This window comes from Phasianus colchicus, chromosome 13 (assembly GCF_987193195.1).
Source record: "Phasianus colchicus chromosome 13, bPhaCol1.hap1.1, whole genome shotgun sequence".
Lineage (NCBI taxonomy): Eukaryota > Metazoa > Chordata > Aves > Galliformes > Phasianidae > Phasianus > Phasianus colchicus.
The window spans coordinates 19,287,003-19,305,244 of record NC_143448.1 but is presented as its reverse complement, the minus strand read 5'-3'; the positions used below and the strand labels follow the sequence as shown (position 1 = coordinate 19,305,244).

The 18,242-nt window shown below is 64.0% G+C and overlaps 4 protein-coding genes across 12 annotated transcripts; 1 reads left to right on the top strand and 3 right to left on the bottom strand.

The window, feature by feature from the left end:
• Positions 1-99: 99 nt before the first annotated feature.
• On the bottom strand, positions 100-5,920 carry SNTB2 (syntrophin beta 2). The gene is made up of 7 exons (XM_031615056.2): positions 5,445-5,920; positions 2,790-3,000; positions 2,456-2,657; positions 2,212-2,354; positions 1,941-2,137; positions 1,581-1,762; positions 100-1,490 (listed from the first exon to the last, which is right to left on the bottom strand). The coding sequence occupies exons 1-7, from the start codon at positions 5,884-5,886 to the stop codon at positions 1,398-1,400; spliced, it is 1,470 nt and encodes a 489-aa protein (XP_031470916.1). The 5' UTR covers positions 5,887-5,920; the 3' UTR covers positions 100-1,397.
• Positions 5,921-6,126: 206 nt separating this feature from the next.
• On the bottom strand, positions 6,127-10,829 carry UTP4 (UTP4 small subunit processome component). The gene is made up of 16 exons (XM_031615049.2): positions 10,604-10,829; positions 9,963-10,154; positions 9,791-9,875; positions 9,591-9,680; positions 9,136-9,347; positions 8,875-9,046; positions 8,702-8,793; positions 8,288-8,384; positions 7,886-7,950; positions 7,650-7,772; positions 7,371-7,530; positions 7,139-7,245; positions 6,926-7,021; positions 6,642-6,827; positions 6,382-6,492; positions 6,127-6,275 (listed from the first exon to the last, which is right to left on the bottom strand). The coding sequence occupies exons 1-16, from the start codon at positions 10,760-10,762 to the stop codon at positions 6,159-6,161; spliced, it is 2,064 nt and encodes a 687-aa protein (XP_031470909.1). The 5' UTR covers positions 10,763-10,829; the 3' UTR covers positions 6,127-6,158.
• A 19-nt stretch (positions 10,830-10,848) lies between these two features.
• Positions 10,849-12,512, top strand: CHTF8 (chromosome transmission fidelity factor 8). 5 transcript variants are annotated; one of them, XM_090149519.1, is made up of 4 exons: positions 10,849-10,887; positions 11,448-11,497; positions 11,572-11,689; positions 11,768-12,499. In XM_090149519.1, the coding sequence occupies exons 2-4, from the start codon at positions 11,475-11,477 to the stop codon at positions 11,963-11,965; spliced, it is 339 nt and encodes a 112-aa protein (XP_090005645.1). In that variant the 5' UTR covers positions 10,849-10,887; positions 11,448-11,474; the 3' UTR covers positions 11,966-12,499. The 5 variants fall into 5 exon arrangements, with proteins under 5 accessions (XP_090005645.1, XP_090005644.1, XP_090005646.1 ...); XM_090149518.1 differs by having other exon boundaries at positions 10,850-10,899; XM_090149520.1 differs by lacking the exon at positions 10,849-10,887 and adding an exon at positions 10,909-11,001 and having other exon boundaries at positions 11,768-12,500.
• A 122-nt stretch (positions 12,513-12,634) lies between these two features.
• HAS3 (hyaluronan synthase 3) lies at positions 12,635-17,523 on the bottom strand. 5 transcript variants are annotated; one of them, XM_090149509.1, is made up of 4 exons: positions 17,320-17,523; positions 14,797-15,918; positions 14,371-14,719; positions 14,023-14,260 (listed from the first exon to the last, which is right to left on the bottom strand). In XM_090149509.1, exons 2-4 carry the CDS (start codon positions 15,916-15,918, stop codon positions 14,154-14,156), a joined length of 1,578 nt encoding a protein of 525 aa, XP_090005635.1. In that variant the 5' UTR covers positions 17,320-17,523; the 3' UTR covers positions 14,023-14,153. The 5 variants fall into 5 exon arrangements, with proteins under 5 accessions (XP_090005631.1, XP_090005633.1, XP_090005632.1 ...); XM_090149505.1 differs by having other exon boundaries at positions 12,635-14,719; XM_090149507.1 differs by lacking the exon at positions 17,320-17,523 and adding an exon at positions 16,453-16,526 and having other exon boundaries at positions 12,635-14,719.
• Between the last annotated feature and the right edge of the window lie 719 nt (positions 17,524-18,242).

The window sequence follows — 18,242 nt, the reverse complement described above, 5'->3', positions numbered from 1 at the left end:
ACGTCCCGTGCCCGTGTGAGCGGTTGGGGCCGCGCCGGGCCGAGCGGCTGCTGAGTGGCAGAGCTGTCTGCTCTTGGTGAAGTCAGCAAAGCCACGGCCCGGGCTTCAGGAGGGCAGAGCTTGGGCTGTTTGGGACACGTGCTGGGAGAATCCCTTGGGAGACAGTGCTGGAGGACGAAGTGCTTACATAGCATCTATACACGGAGTGGTGCACGCCACAGACAGACAGACAGACACACAGTGTACCATACCCAGTATGCACTCTGTGTATACACCTCATAAATAGCGTGTGTATGCATATATATACACGTGTGTGTGATACACATGTTCACTGTGTGTATGGTATGGAGAGCGTGTTGTGCATACATACTGTACTGCTGCACAATGTGTGTGTATACATGTGCACGTGTATACAAACGGATGTATGTACACACACTGCATATCAGACACAGCGCATCCGCTCACACACACACACAGCGCAGCATCTACACAGCACACACGTACCTGCACACACCTCTACAAAACACACACAGCACGTTCACACTGCACGTGCACTGCAGTATGTGTGTATGCACGCAGCACAGGCAGCGCCCGGGGCACACAGCACACGCCATGCACACGGCGCACATCCCACGCGTGTGCAGCCCCACGCACAGCTGCTCCCGCTGCGGTGCCGATCACAAACCCCATACAAGGCCAGTTTGTATAAATAGCGATTTACAAAGAGTACAAAAATAGAATGGGCTGAGCTGGGCGGGGGGCTCTGCACCCCCCACCCCCCTCGGCACAGCCCATGGGAAGCAGAAACGTTTGCGGAGGAGTTGGGCTGGGGCACAGCGGGGACCCCCAGCACCGAGCACCCGTCCCCGCACCAGGGGCGGAGGTAAAGTACAAAAAGCAAAAGTGCATTGATCTACGTGTCCCTCCCCAAAACCACGGGGCCCACGGGGGTCCTGCTGTGCTCCCAGGCAGGGAACAGCGTTTGTTTGCAGACTCTCTGAGAGTTTGGTGAGCACCCGCCCTGTGATTGCGGCACAGCAGGGACTGAGCCCCCTGCCCATACCAGCAACACAGGGCCAGGTCCCAGCCTCCTCCCAAATGCCCACATTTTTAAGACGAGACCCCCCCAGGAGATACAAACGGTGCCCAACACAGTCCCACTTGGGGGAGGAACACACGATGAAGCCCCCCCCGGGGGGGGGGCAGTGGCCCCGCTGCAAGGCACAGGTGGTGAGATCAGAGATGGCTTTTAGGGACGGGGGATAACGCTGAGCTCCCCAAGCCGCAGAAGGGGAGCCCCCTCCCCAAGGCACCGGTGTGGCAGGCAGCGGTGGGGGCTCCATGTTTCCCGTGTTGCTTTGCTTTGTGGAGGCAGCTGGGGGGGCCACGGCCGTCACCTACACCAGCAGCCCCATGCGGGTGACTTTGGCCGAGAGGAAGGTGTGCAGCACGAAGACGATGGGCTTGGGACAGGAGTGCAGGTCCAGCGCCTGTGGAAGGAAAGGGAGAATGGTGTCACAGCATAAGGGCAACCCAAGTCCTAGGGTACGCCTGGGATAGGGATAGGGGTCCCTCCTCACCAGTTCCCCCTCTGGGCCTCCAAAGTCCAGATAGAGGGTCCTGATGCCATCGTCTGCTGACATCTTCAGCTTTTCATAGGGGTAGCGGTAGAGGACGCTGCCGCCTGCCTCATCGCGGCAGATGGTGAAGCCGCCCTCGTAGTGAATGCAGAGCTTCACCTCCTGGCCGCCCAGCGTGCAGCCTGCAGGCACAGGCGTGGCTTTGGTTCTGACCCCACCACCTGGCTACGATCACCCCCAGACACCCCAAAACTGCCCCAAGCAGTAGAGGAGGTAGAGATGCCATCATGCGGCACAGCACCATCACTGCCAGGGACTCCCCGTCCCACAGGCAGAGCCCTGGTGCCGGTGTGCACTCACCCACGGATACCTCCTTGATGAGCTCAGCAGCAGCATGGCAGCCCTGCACCAGCACTCGTGTCCAGCAGGACAGATCACGGTGCGTCTCCACCCGGAAGACGTGCATCTCAATGCCCTGCCGTGAGCCCGTCCGCGTGGCAAAGGTCAGCTCGGAGCCCAGCGAGGGCGAGCGGCGGCCCGAGCCTGAATGCACCAACCTGGGGACGGGAGGGGATGTTGGTGCTGCATCCCACATGTGGGGATGGCTCCTGCACGAGTCCCCATCCGGTACCTGGTGGCCACCAACGGGTAGCTGTGGCACGGTGAGGCCCATGCATCGCGCGTCCAAGGCATGGCATCGTACAGCAGCAGATCCTTCTCCGTCACCGCCATCAGAACCGGCCGCCACTGCTGCCGCCCACCGTCCAGCCGTGCCTGATGGACGAGCAGCACAGTGATAGGGCAGCTTCAGCCGCCACCTCCCCAGCATCACGGTGCCACCCAGCGATGGCATTCCCCGGTTCACAGACCCATACCTGCTCTGCCAGCCACGCGACGTGCTTCACCTCCCGGCCCCCAGCACTGCCACCCAGTGCAGCGTTGAGCTCCGCCAGCACTTGTGGCAGCAGCGCGGTGATGTTGGCATGCAGTGCTGTGAACCAGGAGTGTGCAGTGGCAGTGTCCTTGCAGCGCAGGATCAGCGTGTTCCTGCTGTCCGGCGAGTGCAGCTCGATCAGCCTGCGGGGATACGGGGCTCTGGGACGGGGCCAGCCTGGCTGCAGGCGTGCTGCCAGCAGTGGGGCCGGAATGGGGGCACAGTGGAGCCTGGGCCATGTGCCAAGTGCTTCCCGAACACCGCCGCCTGCTCACCGGTTCTCCAGGTCGGGCATGCTGAGGTTCCGTGCAGCGAAGCACATCTTCAGCGGGATGACCTTGTGGTCACGGGCACCGTGGTGCTGGGGTGATCCTGAGTCCTCGCTGCCACTCAGGCTGGGTGACTGCGGGGTGGCTCCCTCCCAGGGCAGGTCCGACACCAGCGATGGCTTCTTCATGTAGGGTGTCACCTCCCGCATGAACTTCACTGCGGACAGATGGGGTCAGTGTTAGGAATGGGGGGAAGAGGGGCCATGGCCAGCACTGACCCCTGCCAGGAGCCGGAGGCACACAGGGCCCATCCCAGTACCATCAGGACGTGGGGATCGGAAGGGCCCGGCGGCGTGGGACAATGGCGCGAGCAGGAGGTCAGGCTGCAGCCCATCCTGCCCACCCTGCCGCATGCTGCGGCCAAGTTTCCAGCGCCGCGGGTGATCACAGCCCCAGGATGGTGCCTGCAGCCAGGATGTCCTGGCCCTGCACTTCTCTCTGGGCTGAGAGGAAGGAAGGACTCATCGCTCCAGGTCCCCACAGACCATCCCTCCCTAAACACATCGTAGGCGCCAGGACGTCAAAATCCTTCACTCGCTGAGTGCTGTCCCATCACCGCGCTGCTCCCCGCTGTCACGCTTGGGGACAGCCAACACAATGCGTTCCAGATGCTAGGAGTGCTGCGTGCCAGAGCACAGAGCAGGGGGTGACGCCGAGCAGCGGGCGTGCGGCCGAGCCAGAGAGCTGAGCCCCCTCAGCAGGGAGGGAACAGCCGCAGGGCAGCAGGGAATTAAAGTGAAAAAAAACAGCAAGTAAGCTGTAATCTGCTGTGAAACACAGCTGTGAAGCACGGCTCCCCACAGGCAGGGAGATGGTGTGACGCCGTGGTGGGAGCTCCACAGGGCACCCGGCGGTGCTGCTGAGCCGACACAGCTGGAGGGGATGCACTGCCCTTGCTGCGGGCACCAGGAGATAATATTAGCTCCTGCCGCGCTTATCCCCGGATTACGCCTTCCCCACGCACCTCTAATCCCCACAGGCAGGCCAGTGCCTGGGGTGGATGGTTGTGGACTGGGGCTCGGCCGGCGGCAGCCCCCAGCATGGCTCACAGCTGGCAGCCAGATGTTGGCAGCCTGTATCTGAGGCTGGGGATGGAGCACTGGGGCTGCTGCTCCCTGCCCGGGAGTGAGCCCTTTTTGCTCTGAGCCATGGTGCTGGCACTGAGCAGCAGAGACAACGACATCCCTGAAACCCCCTGGGCATGCTTCTGAGCCCAAAGTGGGAGCTGCTGGACACACCGTGAGTTTCATGCCCACCTCCCTTCATTTGCACAGGGCACCCTGCAGTCCTTGGGGAACCCGTGCAGCACCAGCTGGGCAACCACAGTGTTCCAAATGCTTGGGTGGGTGGCGTTTGTTCAACCAACCTGGTGGTTTGCCCGCCCTTGCCGTAGCCGGGACAGTACACGCAGACACTGCTGGGCCGTACAACCCTGGCCAGCACCCCAGCACAGGGGCACGGGCAGCAGCAGAGCCAGAACACCGCCAGGAGATGCTGCTGGGGGCAGTGCCCGAGGCAGGACGCAGGCATGGAGCTGCCATACCAATGCGGTGCAGTGCAGAGGGCAATGGCACGTGCAGCCTCACCAGCTGAGCTCCGTCCCAGCACAGCTGTCATGGCACAGCACGCCTACACGCTCACCGCAAAGGAAACCCAGCACTGCTGCACCCTCACAGCTCGCTGCAGGAAGGCGGCTGCACCCTGGGCTCGCCCACAGGGCTCTCACTACGGCCCAGACCCCCACTCGCAGCCCAGCATTACCAGCCCCCTCCCAGCAGCACCAGAGTGGTTTCCCCACCCATGCGTGTGGGTTTCCTCTCACAGCCCTCCTTCCTCTTTCCAACCTCCCTGCCTGATGCAGAGCTGCCTGTGGGCCCAGAGCTCAGCTCCCAGCTCCCACCCAGGACGGGGTAGGGGTTCCGCTGTGCTGATGGCACCAGAAGGATGGCACCCAGCACAGGTGCCTGCAAGTGAAGTGAAACCCAGGGCTGGAGAGTGGGCACAGGGCCCAGTGCCAGTGCTCCTGGCAGCCCCCAGCTGGCTGGGGTACCCCCCCTCCACGTCTATGGGGCAATGCTGTCTTCCCCTGCATGCTCTTTCCAGCCCCAAACGTGACTCGTCCCCTCCTTGTCCCCCGGTGCCCTGGAGCCAGCGTGGGCAGCTGAGCCAAACAAATCCGCGCACGCCCTCGCACCGACACAGGGCCGCGGTGGACATCAGGACGGGACGTGGGGGTGGCGCCGCGCCGACACTGGTGGTACCGGTGGCACCAGCAGCGCTGCACCGGTAGGTCCTGCCCGAGCTTGCCGGGAACAGGTCGGGCAGGAGCCGGTGCTCCGCGGGCACCGAGCCCCGCGCACAGCATCAGGGCGGGCACCGTGGGGAGCACCGCCCGTCCCGGGGCACCACTGCCACCCCCAGCGGAACGGGGCACAGCAGTAGGACCGAGCTCCAACGTGGCCGTCCCCGTCCCCCGCCGGGCCGTGCGGAGCTGCCACAGGGAGCGGGACCGGGGGAAGCCCGGGGACGCGGTGACGGGGGAGGAGGGGACCCCGGGGCGGGGAGCGGGATGGGGCGGGATGGGGGGAGCGGGGCCGGTACCTTCCAGGATCACCTCCCTCCCGGCGCGCTTCAGCGCCTGCACGGCCTGGTCGTGGGTGGCGTCGCGAAGGTCCACGCCGTTCACCGCCAGGATGGCATCGCCGAGCCGCAGCGCGCCGCTCCGCTCCGCCGCCAGCCCCGGGAAGATGCGGGAGATGAGCACGGGCATGCGGTTCTCGCGGCCGCCCTTGATGCTGATGCCGAGCCCGCCCGCCTCCGCCTTCACCACCCGCACCCTCCGCACGCAGCCGGGCACGGCCGCCTCCGCGCCGCCCCACTCGCCGCCGCCGTTGGCCACGCCGTTGAGCCCCGGGGTCGGTTCGCCGGGCTCGGCCGTGAGGCTCAGCGCCTCTCCGCTCAGCTCGGCCGCCACCCGCACCCAGCGCTCCCGCAGCAGCAGCTCCAGCAGCCCCGCCTTGGAGGCGCGCGTCCACACGGCCATGCCGCCACCGCCGCGCCGCTCCGCCCCGCCCCGCCACGGGCCCCGCCGCGAGGACACGCCCCCCGCCCGCATGGCGGGGGGCTATTGGCTGTGCTCGTCGCGAGAGGCGGGGCGAGGAGCCCTTCCCGCGTTCCGATTGGCGGGAGGGGGAGGCGGCGGCGGGGCAGCGAGCCGCGGACTGGGGGCGGGGGAGGTGGGGGTTCGGTGCTCCCGGTAAGGACGAGGCGCGGGACCGCGGCGTGAGAACAGCGCGTTTATTGCGGCGGCCGGCGCTAAGTGCCGAACTTCTTCTGCTGCACGGGCGGCGGGAGCTCCGCGCTGATGTCCACGGCGGGCCGCTCCACCGTCACCAGGCAGCGCTCGTCCAGAAGGTCCGCGAACAGCAGCGGCTGTGGGCACAGCGGTGTGAGCGCAGGGAACGCGGCAGAGCACCGAGGGCAGCGCTGCCAAGGGCGCTCCCGGGGAGGAGATGCGCGCAGGGACCGCGCTGCTCACCTGGAACTTCTTGCAGATCTTGAAGGCGTGGAGCTGCCGGCGCCGGGCGGGCTCTGAGAGCTGCTTCAGTGTGCTCTGGTTCACCAGCAGGGTGTTGTTGTCAGGCAGGGGCTGCGGGCACGGCCCATGTCAGTGCTGCAGCTCGGGCACCAAGCTCTGTGCCCACCCCCCGCAGTGCTGCACACCCCCCCGCCCTTCCCTTTGAGCCAGCACAAGCAGCCCCTGCAAAGCACGCCCCAGCAGTGCCCTTCTCAGCTCACCAGGGACTTGTCCAGGACACACAGCATGTAGACGTCGTGCAGCAGGATCTGCGAAGTGTTCTTGGGGTTGAAGGCAATGTGGGTGATGGGTGAGTCCCTCTCCAGCCAGAGTTTGTGCAGCCCGCTGTTCTGCACCATGCGGCTCCAGGCCGTGTACTGCTTCTCAGGGATGCTGAACTCAAAGAGCTGTGGGGCAGGAGAGAAGATGGGTCCCCATCATCAGCCCAATGCCAACACACAGCCGGTCCCAAGCAGCACGAGGCTGCCACAGGCACAGCTCCCACCTGCTGGTCCGAGTAGGAGATAAAAAGGTTGTTGGTTGCTGGGTGGATGGCGAGGGCTGTCACCGCGCAGCTGTAGGTGGGCACCGTGCAGTGGTGCTGAAAGGCAGAAGGACAACACTCTGCCCCACTTGTCCTCTGTCACCCGCCAGGACCTCCCCCAGTGCCCAGCTCCAGGGACACCACAGAGTGCCCCACACAGAGCCCTGCCTGTACCTTGAAGTGTTTCAGGCTGTAGATATGCACCTCCCAGTCCCCGCTGACCGCAGCCAGCCAGTTCCCATCAGCGCTCGATGCCAGCAGGTAGACAGCTTCCCGGGTCCCTGAACAACACCACACATAAATGCTACACAGACACAAGAAACCCTTAAACTATTCCGAGGTGTCCCAGACCTAGGGCAGCACCCTCAGCCGTGTGCCCACAGGGGCCATGGTGCCTGCTCCCTACCTGTGGGTGGGCGCAGCGTGTGCAGGTGTTTGCAGCCTCCCGGTTCCAACAGCTGCACCACATGGACAGAGCCTCTGTCAGAGGCGACGAAGAGTCTGCCTGAGTCAGAAGCACACTGCAGCTGGTAGGCTGGGAGCAGCAGCTTGGGCACGCCAGGGACCTTGCAGGGGGAGAAGGCAGCACTGGCAGTCACACTGCTGATGAGCAGCCCCGCGGCTGCTGACCCACGCATTGTGCTACCAGCAGCCCCAGCTCCCTGTGAGCCCCCCCAGCCCTCACCTTCTTGACGCTGATGCTGTCACCCTCGTGCTGCACACGGTAGAGGTGGAAGCGAGAAGCAGTGCTGTAGGCAATCCAGCTGCCGCAGGGTGAGACGCAGCTGCAGTAGATGTGCTCAGGACCCTGGAGATGTGGAGGTGCTGAGTGGGGTCTGCAGAGCGCCCTGGCACCCGCAGCTTGGCCAATGGAGGAAGCAAAGCTGCCAAGCACAGGTGCCAACCCCAGTTTAGCCTTACCTTGCTCTTGAGCTGCAGAAGGTGCTCTGGCATGCGACTCACAGGAAGGACCTCTCCATCCTTTCCTGGAATGACAACCAAACATCAGCAACAACAGAAACCATGCAGGCCCTGGTGAGAATTGCAGGGGACCCAGGGGGCATGGTGCCAGACACCAGGATGGATCCAGACCCTTCCCTGGCCGCCTCGAGGCTAAGTTCCTCAGGGCACCATCCAGCTCAGCAAGAAGAGTATGCTGCCAGCAGCACCATGGCCCTGCACAGCACTGGGTAACACAGCCATAAGCAGAGCTGGGTAGCACCACTCCTCTGCTGCCCTGGCAGATTGCACCCTGTAGTCCTCCAGACACTGCCCTGGGGTTAAACGCAGAGGTCTGTACCCAACGGCCACCTGCAGACGTACCAGTTTTATTAGTAGAGCCAAGTCTCCAGAGCTCCAGGTGCTGGGAGAACTGGAAGAGGAGTAGCCGGGCTTTCCTGGCACAGGAGACAAGGCGTCGCTGCAGGCAGAAATGGGCACATTATCATGGACCTCAGCCTGGCAGAAAGGGCCAGGCCAAAGCCACGATGGCTTGGGCTGCCAGCAAGGAACAGCTCAGGTTCTATGGGATGAGAACCAGGAGAGGAAACCACAGCAGGACCAGTAGGACAGGCTCATCAACTCAACTCTACTCTCCATCTCACTGCATTACAGGAGCCCACGGGCATGCCTGGGCCAGGAAGGGACCCTGCGAGCTAGTAGGGCCTGGCTGCTCCCACAGAGCTCACCTCATGGCCCCAGGAGCCGCCACAGGACCCTGCTTAGAGCCGCACTCACGTGGGGAAAGGTGAATTTCCGCAGCACTGCGTCGTAGCCCTTCTTCTGCACCTTCTCCATGAGCGGGCGGATCACCAGCTGGGCATCCAGGCCTGGAAACCAAGCGGAGATCATACAAGCAACTAATGGAGGGGGGGGACACCACCCATAGAGCTCCCCCACACAGCCCTCACCTCCAGAGATGAGAGCCGTTGGGGTGTGCACCACAGCTCGCACGTCGTGGGTGTGATGTTGGAATGGCTTCGTCCTCACCCAGCGCTTCTCCTGGCCACCTGCCTTCACTGGCAGCAGCTGGAACTGGTAGGTGGCCCCTGCCGAGGTGCCCACCACAATGCTGTCTTCTTCCTGGGAGAAAGAGGGCTGCTGATCACAGGGCACAGCGATGGATATCACCTGGGTGCTGGCACTGCTGTCCCAGCCCAGGGCGACCTCACCTCTGACACAGCCAGTGAGAGGACAGCTGAGGTGCTGACAGTGTGGGAGTCCTGCAGCGTCCCTCGCTCCCAGTCCCAAAACTGCACTCTCCCAAATGAGTCCGAGCTGATGACGGTGCCACTCGACAGGAAGGCGATGCTCCACACGACGCACTCGCGCTTCTTGGACTTTGGTACATGATAGTTCACCATGATCCTCTGGGCTGTTCGGCCTGAAGTAGGGAAGGGTTGTTCAAGATGGGGAGAGAGTGGGATGACCTCAGGCTCCCCACTTCGTCCTTTCCCTGTGTCCTGTGCGCTGCAGGACTCCCAGGCTGGGAGCTGTGGCAGTGCCAGGCAGACATCCTAAAGCATAGACTTGTGGCTGCTGATGGTGCCCCAGGACAGGGGACACCGCAGGCTCCCCCTGAAGGCTGCTCCAAGGAGCGATGCCCCTCTCTGGGGCAGTTCATTACCTGAGCGAACATCAAGCACACGGATGAAGTTGATGGAGCCAGCTGCCAGATGGGTCCCCGAGGGGTGCCAGGAGAGGCACAGCACACGTCCTGTAGAGATGGAAGCTCCAGGTGTGCTCCAGGGCACAGCAGCCTCTTGATGACCATAACGGCACAAGGAGTACACAAGGGGATGGCCCTGCAGAGCCCTCCACACTCACCTTTCTGCCGATCCAGGTTCTTCTCAAACTGAACACCGCCAGGAACCACCTGGAAGAGCTTCACCGAGCCGTCCTCACAGCCAATCTAGAGATTGGGGGGGGGAGTGAGTAAGGATCAGCTCCTGGGGGTGGCAGCTCCTCTGCCATTGTGAGCCCCATCCCTGCTGCTCACCGCCAGCCGTGTGCCATCGTTGTTGGCAGCCATGCTCCAGATAGGTCCCCCGAAGCCATCGACGGTGCGGGCCGGGCGCAGCCGCTCCAGGTCATACTCAGTGATGTCCCCACTCAGGCCAGCCCCGAAGAGCCGCTCCCCCGCTGCCCAGCACAGTGCTTCCACCGAGCGTGCCTGGTGCCCAGGGATGGCCTAGGGAAGCAGGCCCCATCACCACGGCTCTGTTCCACCTGTATCCCCACCGCCCCTAACCCTGTGACCCCTGCTGCTTCTCCCATCACCCCACACCCCGGTTCCTCCCAAGTTCCTGTTAACACTCCAGGCTTGCTCTTCCCGATAACACCGGGTTCCACACTGTCACATGACCAGGTTCCCCCTCCCGGTCCTCCACCATCACCCTCCCCTCCATTCACCCCTGGTTCCCCTCTATCACCCCGCCCAGTTCTCCCATTCGTTCCCCTCAGCCCCCAGCCCAGTTCTCCCCGCTCTCCCTCCGTCTCCCCTCCATCACCCAGCCCCGCTCCCCCCTCCTGCCTTCCCCCCCAGACTCCCACCACCAGCCGGCCCGGTCCTCCCCGTTCTCCCCGCATTCCCCCGCGACCACCTAAGCCCCGTCCTCCCCGTTCCCGGCCGCCGCCCACCTTTTCCATGAAGTAATTAGCGGCGAAGTTGTACACCTCGACGGCGCCGTCGGTGCGAGCGAGCGCCAGGCGACAGCCGCGGTGCTGGTAGGCCATGCAGCGCACGCCGGCGGGCACCAGCCCGAAGAACCGCACGCGGTGCACCTCAAACTCCCCCATCGCGGCTCCCGGCCCCGCTCCGCTCCGCCCCGCCGGGCCCCACGTGCGGCGCCGCGCTCCAGGAAGCGGAAGTGATCCCCAGTACCCGGAAGCGGAAGTGCGGAGCAGAACGGCGGGAGATTCGGGTGTGCTGGGCAGTGAGGAGCGGAGCCGGGGGCGCGGAGCGAGGCGGGCAGCACCCAGCCGGGACGGAACGGCGGGGCGGGCAAAGGGCTGCGCGCACGGGGGGGCACGGGAAGGTGCCGGGGGTGTGGGTGGGGCACGGGGCTGCAGGAGGCACGGGGGGGGCAGTGCGATTTTGGGGTACAGGGCTCTGGGCGTAGAGGATTCGGTGGGGTGTGGGCATGGGGAGGAATTTAGAGCATGGGGAGGACATCAAGGCATAGGGAGCAGCTGGATATGATGGGAGATGTGGTGCTCGGGGCTCTGCGGATTTGGTGGGCTGTGGGCTTATGGGGGAGCTCGGGGCATGGGGGGGAAAACAAGGCACAGAAGGCAGCTGAATATAGTGGGGCTTTGAATGGAGTTGGGGGTATGGGAACGTTGGGCTTAGTAGATTCATTGGGACATAGAAAAGGATTGTGGCACAGGGGACGTGGGAGGGTCCAGGGCATGGGTTTGGGGAGATGGGGGTCCCAATGCCACGCAGCAGCCTGAGGGCTCTTCCCATCCCATCCCCTTGCAGTGACAGCAGCTCTGCAGAGCCCACGTTATGGTGCAGCTCATCATCTCCAGGTGAGTGAGGGCCTGGGCCTGCCATGCTTGGGTGCCCCGTGCCCGGTGGGTGACACCACTCCTCTCCCTGGCAGTGCTGGTGCAGGCAGCCTGGAGCGCTGGGTGCTGGTGGAGCTGCAGGGAGAGGTGGAGCCACGTGGTGGCGGTGCGTTGCCCGGGAGTCTGCTGGGAGACCTGCACTATACACGTGAGGTGAGCAGCCCTCTTTGAGCCCGGGCTGTGGGGTGGCGGTGCCCACAGGGCCGTCCTCACCCCACTGCTCCCACGCAGGGCATCCCCGTGCTCATTGTGGGCCACCACATCCTCTATGGGAAGGTGGTGCAGCTGGAGAAGCCCTTTGCTGTCCTGATGAAGCAGGCAGCCGACCCTGCGGGGACGCGCTATGCTGTTACCGCCCTCATCAAGACCAAGCTGCTCTTCAAAACACGGCCCAAGCCCATCATCACCAACGTGCCCAAGAAGGTGTGAGGACACAGATCTGCTGCCACAGGAGCAATGCTGTTCCTTTGCTGTGATGCCGCTGAGGACAGCTGAGGCATGAACTCAGCTCCCACCTTAGGCAAGGTGCATCCTGCAGGGCCAGGCTGTGCCCCTAATGGGGGCTGCATGTGACTGCCACCAGCACTGCCTCGAGCACCAGAACTCAGCCCTGCAGCCGTGCACATCGTGCTGCCAGCTCTGCCCATCCTCCTGCCTGTGCCAGGATAGCTTGGGCACGCTCTCAAGCTGGCTGCCTCCTCATGTTCCCTTCTAAAGTCACCCCTGCAGCCAGCAGAGCTGCAGATGGGGTTTACCACTTCTGTTTTAGCACCTTCCCCCCTTGAGTCTCCCCAAACCTGGGAGCACATGGAGTCGGGCAGGGGGAGCAGGGATGACACACCCATCTTTTCTCTGTGCAAGTCTTTATTGTGTCAAATCCACCAGGATATAAAAAACAGACCTCTCAAAATATGAAAAAAATAGGAGTTAAAAAATAAATAGATTTACAAACAATCGGCAATAAAGTGTAAATACGAAAAGAGCTACAAAAGTCTCCTAAAAAATCCCATCTTAAATAAAAAGCCTGACTTGTAGAAAGGTTCTAGCCCTGAAAAAAGGGCCCAGGGGAGATGGCCGTGGGTAAATACCCGGGGAACCCAGTGGGCAGGGAAAGGCTGGGAACTGGCTCTCCCCGCCCTCCTCTGCATGCCCAGGCCTAAAACCCAGCACCTCCCGGCTGTCTAGACGGATACCAGGTTCCCTCCTCGCTTCCAGAGCTAGGGGGCAGAGGAGGGGCGGTGGAGAAGGCAGCTGGCATGAAGCCGGGACGTGGTTGGCTTTATGGGGCCGTGGGCTGGCCGAACCATCAGCAACCCACGCTCCAGCTGACCCACGGCCCGGATTTTCCTGCTTCTGCCCAGGCTGCGGGCGCAAAAGCGGGGTGCCAGTGCCCCCTCCTTGCTCTTTGGCAAAGCACAACAGAGGAGCTGCCCTCCTGGAGCAGCCAGATCCCCAGCATGGAGTTGGAGGAAGCTGTGGGTACATGCCTGCACATACACAGCCATGGGGATGGGGGTGGGTGGCTTTTGGGGACATTCAGAGCTCCATGGAGACAGAGCAGGGGATGCTGAGCCCCCGTGGGTGGGCCCAGCTGTCAGCACCAGCCAGCGGTGCCTGGCATTGGCACAGCACCTGAGCGTCGTGGTGCCAATGTTGGGATGAAATCCAATTTCTGTCCCTAAATCATGGCAGGGAGGGGGCTGAGCCTGCAGCCAGCTTCTGCCCATGCAGGGGCTGCACAGGGATGGTGGGGAAAAAATCCTGGGGCGCAGCAACCCCAGCAGCATTGAGCATCACAGCTCAGCACCTGGCTGGACACATGGGGTCCATCCTCCACAGTACCACAGGGGGACATCGGGGGTCCCAGGAAAGCACCAAAGGATGGGGCCCAGCAGGGCAGGGGGAGCCCAACCAGCGGAGCTCCCGCTGTGCCCTTGCACCAAGGCAGCGAAATGCTCATCATGGCACAAGGAGGGACCCTGCAGCACCAAGGCTGTGCCAAGCACAGCTCCAGACAGCCCCGGCGCGGCCGCTAGCACCCCCGGGGCTGAGTTTTACAGAAAACAACAACAAAAAAAAAAATTAAAAATAATTAAAAAGGAAAAAAAGAAAACAACCGCAATTAAAAAAAAAAAAAAAAAGCAAGACTTGATCACAAATGCTGACCTCGGGGTGCGCTCAGCGCTGCCGCACGCAGGGAGCAGCAGCCAGATGGCCACCGTTGGGTCAGCACCAACTGCAAGGGGACCCGTGGTGTCCTCACACCTCAGCAAAGACCAACCCGCACTGCTCCTGCCGCTTCCCGCAGCGCCGGGCCACCATGGCCAAGTAGAGCGTCAGCAGGGCCACCCAGTAGCAGGCGTAGAGGACGGCACCCGAGACGAGGAAGGCAACCTCGGTGTCGCTGAGCAGGTCGTGGCTGTAGGCTGTGTAGGCCAGGCCGCCCAGCAGCACAGCTGCCCACACCGACACCGGCAGCAGCCCCACAAAGTTGACCACGATGGTGCGGCGGCCCGACGTGCCCCAGCCCGACTTGTTGATGGTGGCGATGGCAAACATCTTGGCGGGCAGCAGGCTGGACATGTAGAGCAGGGCATAGAGGGAGACGAAGATCATCTCAGCGCTGCCACGCAGGAAGCAGGCGTAGGTGGCCTTGATGATGCCCACCAGCTGCACCGTCAGCAGGAAGAGGAGGATGTTCCAGATGCGGCCGCGGTAGAAGAGCTGGATGACAGTGGCGATGAGGAAGAAGGGGAAGAAGCCGGTCACCACCGACTCGTAGGTCATCCAGAGGTGGTGCTTGTGGAACCACAGCGCGTTGTAGAGCCACTCACGGAAGTAGGACTTGCTCCAGCGGGTCTGTTGGTTGAGCCAGCGCAGGTAGCGCGTCGGCGTCTCCGTCAGGCAGCGGGAGCGTGCCGTGTACTTGGTCTGGTAGCCCAGGCTGAGCACGCGGTTGGTGAGATGCCGGTCGTCCCCAAAGCTGCACTTGGTGCCCAGGAAGGTCTGGTGGTACCAGTCCTCCAGGAACTGCTGCAGCAGCGCGTTGCGGTACATGCCCAGCGGGCCGCTGATGCACTGCACACAGCCGAAGTAGGACTGGCAGGCACGCTCCACATTGAAGGCCATCCAGTACCGCACGCTGCTCAGGAAGGAGATCCACGAGTCGTACTTGTTCAGGATCTGCAGAGGAGATGGGGTCAGTGCCACTAATGCAAGAGCGGTGCCCCGTGTGCCCCCTCCCCGCCCCACCGCTGTACCTGGACATCACCACCGACACCACCGACGCGGGGGTCGGCCTCCAGGATGCGGAGCATCTCGGCGGTGCAGGCGGGGTCCAGCACCGTGTCTGAGTCACACACCTGGGGGCAGAGGCAACGTCGAGCCCCGCTCCGCCACCCACGCGCGCCCGGCAGACGGCCCAGCCCCAGCCGGGCAAGCCTGAGCCGCAGCCGGCGAGACGAGGCAGAGCCTGCAGAGCAGCGGGCGGTGAGGGGAGCGGAGCGCTCCGCAGTGCCGGACACCACTGCCCCAGGACACGCAGCTCTGGTCATCGCGGTGGGACACCCCAGCTGACCCCAGCCCAGGCATGGGAGTCCGGGCCCTGTGCGGTGCTGCACGGTGTCCCCCGGGTGACGCCTGCATGCAGCAAGGGATGCACCAAGGAAGCAACACTGAGCTCTCCCAAGCGGCGCTGCAACCCCGTGGTTCCCCAGATCACCCCGCATGTCCCCCCCCGCCCACCTGGACCCCACATCCACCTGGATGTAGTCCACGGAGTCTCCGAGCGCCCGGAAGGCCGTGTACATCACCTCGCGCTTCCCGCCCCACTTCTGCAGGATGCAGGAGTACGTGGTGCTGCGCACCAGAGCCTGCACATGGGCCAGCCCTTCCTGCAGCCCGGCCTCCGTCTCTCCTTCACCCCGTGCATGGAAGTTACTCCTCCAGACGTAGCTGCCCACGCGCTCAGAGCCCATCACGTCGTGGAAGATGTCCAGCATGTAGGTGTCGTCCGGGCCGTTGCCATCCACCACCATCACCACTTTGAGGTCGGGGAAGGCGATGCGCTTGACGGAGTGCAGGCACTTCTTCAGGTAATCGGGATCCTCCTGGTAGGCGGCGATGCAGAGGGCCACTGAGCGGCCCAACCGCACCGGCTGTCCCTCAGCCCTCATGCGTCGGTGCTCCAGAAAAGCAAAAAGGCTCTGAATGAAGAGGTGCAGCCCCAGGATGGCCCCGTAGAGCCCGAAGGAGAGGTAGTGCTTCTCCGTGTGGATGAACTGGTACCCGGTGACATAGGCGGCCAGGATGCCCCCCAGCACTGCCAGCGCAAAGAGGCTGGTCCCGACGACACGCAGCGCCGTGGAGAGGCTCACTGGCATCTGGGTGAGATGGGACAGTCAGGGCACGGCCACCACCCAGGGGGCAGCGCGATGCAGGCACAGTGACCGGGTGGTCTCCCAGCCCACGTGAACCTCATCCCCATGCACACATTGCTTTTGGGATTTCCCCACCCGCAGCCCTGCAGGGCTGGGCTGGAGGACAGGGAAGGGCACGGGGACAACGGGCAGCGGGCTGACTCCAGTGGGGAGGCACAGCCCCGGGACCCCCGGTCCTCGTACTGTGGGACCCGGCTCGGCCCCTCCCTGGTCCCCCACCCCAACTGCGGGACCGGGACTGCGCCGCGGGGCCGGGGGAGCCCGGGGCTGAGGGAGGGGGCGGGGGCGGGCAGCGTTTCCCGGGGGCTCCGCAGTGCCCCGCCGCTCCCGGTCCTCCCCCGCCCCTCGGTCCCCGGTGCCGCTCCGCGCCGTGGGGGGGCCGCGGGCGGTCCTGCAGAGCCGCGGGGGCGGAGGAGCCCCGGGCTGGCACCGGCGGGGCTGGGAGGGAGGGAGGAAAGAGGAGGGGAGGGACCGTACCGGGACTCACCGTGCTGCTACCGGTGCGGGTACCGGTACCGGTGGTGCCGCTCGCCCCGGCCGCCGCCGCCGCCGCTGTGCGCCCGGCCCGGCCCGCGCGGTCGCTTTATACCGCGGCGGGGCCGGCACCGCCCGCAGCCCGCGGGGTCTCCGCCCGGCACCGGGACCGGCACCCCCGGCACCAGCACCCCCGGCGCCACCCCCGGCCCCGCCCGCAGCCCCCGGGACCCGCCCGGCACCGGCCCCGCACTGCGGGATGCACCGGGCGCCGGGTCCGTCCCCACCCGTCAGCCGGGGACAGCGCTGGGAAACCCGGGGACACCGCGCTATCAGCCCCGTGCCATCTTCCAAGACCCTCCCCACCTCCTCGCGTCCCCCTCGTAGCCATCAGCCACCCCCTCCCGGGGACACACGGGGACACCTCGTGCTGTCATTCTGTCCCTGTGCCCCCTCAAAAACGGGAGCCCTGCGCCCATCACGCGCGATGTCCCCGTGCCAGGCTGACGGCAGGGCACTGCCAGCCCCGGAATGGACCCCGCCGAGCCGCAGCCTTTCCTGTTTGGGCTCAGATCCCGCGCTTTTGGGTTCCTCCCAGGCTGGGTGCAGGGCTCGGTGCCGCCCTCCAAGGGGACGCTCCCCGGGTAGACCCCGGGGGTCCCCCGCTCACGGTGGGGCAGGGACGAGCTGGGACCCCCGTACTGCTGTCGGGCTCCCACGTGGCACCAAATGGTCTCATCTGTGTCCCTGCTGCTGGGACACGGGGTGTCCCAGCACTGCAGGTGACAGGGAAGGGACGGGGACAGGAGGGTGCACACCCGCGCCCCGCTGCAGGTGCCCAGTGCTGGGGTTACCTTTCAGCCCCGTTACCTTTCAGTGTGATCGCAGCTCCCGGGTGCTCTCCCCGCACGAGTGCTTCCCAAGGTATAAATAAAATTTCCTCCTCCTCCGGCACAGAAATCTCCTTGTTCGCAGCAGCAGAATTGCAGTCAGACGCCCAGGGAACTGCATTAATACAGACTTCTCATTCAAACCCTTCCTCTGGCCGTCTGCTCCAGGCCCTGGCAAAGCACAGCCGGTATGGCAGCATCCCGGCGTGCGTCCGCAGCCCGACACCGGCACCGGCTGGCAGCGGTGACAGCGCAGAGGAGCGCCGGTCCGCCAACGAGGACAATGCGCTCCTGGCCACGCACACACCCAGCACGGCTCGGCACAGCACGGTGCCGGTGGCTTTGCTGGGGGTGGGGATGCAGCCCGGTACCCCAGCCTCGCAGGGCTGTGGTGCAGTAGCACCGTGCACCCCTGGCTGAGGATGGCTGGAACATAGGTTTGCTGCAGGGTGCCGGACCCCCGCGTACCCCGCTGTGATCCTGCAGCTCCCTGCCCTGTTCACCCATTCTGCCCAGGATGTGCAGTGATGCTGCAGGTTTGGGGTGTCCCCCTTGCTGGGATACCCCTGGGGGCTGCCCTGACAGAGGGAGAGGAATGACCTCAGTGCTGGAATGCCCCCAAACAATGGTGTACTGTGAGGGCCTGCAGCCCCCTCAGCACAGAGGAGCTCCAGTGCAGGTCCACAGTGCTGTCAAATAGCAGAAGGGCTCCAGTGCTGGTGGGTACAGGAGCTTGGCAATACCATCTCCATTTCCTTATTTTCTCCTGGGAAAATCACTCAAATATGGATAAAATCACATTTTGAATCTGATTCAGCTACTGCTTCCAGATATCTTTTTCCTTGGCCCATAAATGCCTCTTGATGCCCACAGGAACCCCAGCTGAAGAGCTGAACACCCCTG

Excerpts from the sequence above, each read along its gene's own strand:
- SNTB2 (XM_031615056.2), bottom strand. The coding sequence starts at position 5,886 with ATGGCCGTGTGGACGCGCGCCTCCAAGGCGGGGCTGCTGGAGCTGCTG. Across the intron at positions 3,001-5,444 it reads GAGGGAGGTGATCCTGGAAG|TGAAGTTCATGCGGGAGGTG; the intron begins GTACCGGCCCCG and ends ATCTGTCCGCAG. Across the intron at positions 1,491-1,580 it reads GAGGCCCAGAGGGGGAACTG|GCGCTGGACCTGCACTCCTG; the intron begins GTGAGGAGGGAC and ends TTCCTTCCACAG.
- UTP4 (XM_031615049.2), bottom strand. The coding sequence starts at position 10,762 with ATGGGGGAGTTTGAGGTGCACCGCGTGCGGTTCTTCGGGCTGGTGCCC. Across the intron at positions 10,155-10,603 it reads CTAATTACTTCATGGAAAAG|GCCATCCCTGGGCACCAGGC; the intron begins GTGGGCGGCGGC and ends CTGCTTCCCTAG. Across the intron at positions 8,794-8,874 it reads AACGGCTCTCATCTCTGGAG|GCCTGGATGCCCAGCTGGTG; the intron begins GTGAGGGCTGTG and ends CTTGGTTTCCAG.
- CHTF8 (XM_090149520.1), top strand. The coding sequence starts at position 11,475 with ATGGTGCAGCTCATCATCTCCAG. Across the intron at positions 11,498-11,571 it reads GTGCAGCTCATCATCTCCAG|TGCTGGTGCAGGCAGCCTGG; the intron begins GTGAGTGAGGGC and ends TCTCCCTGGCAG. Across the intron at positions 11,690-11,767 it reads ACCTGCACTATACACGTGAG|GGCATCCCCGTGCTCATTGT; the intron begins GTGAGCAGCCCT and ends GCTCCCACGCAG.
- HAS3 (XM_090149505.1), bottom strand. The coding sequence starts at position 15,918 with ATGCCAGTGAGCCTCTCCACGGCGCTGCGTGTCGTCGGGACCAGCCTC. Across the intron at positions 14,720-14,796 it reads GTGTCGGTGGTGATGTCCAG|ATCCTGAACAAGTACGACTC; the intron begins GTACAGCGGTGG and ends TCTCCTCTGCAG.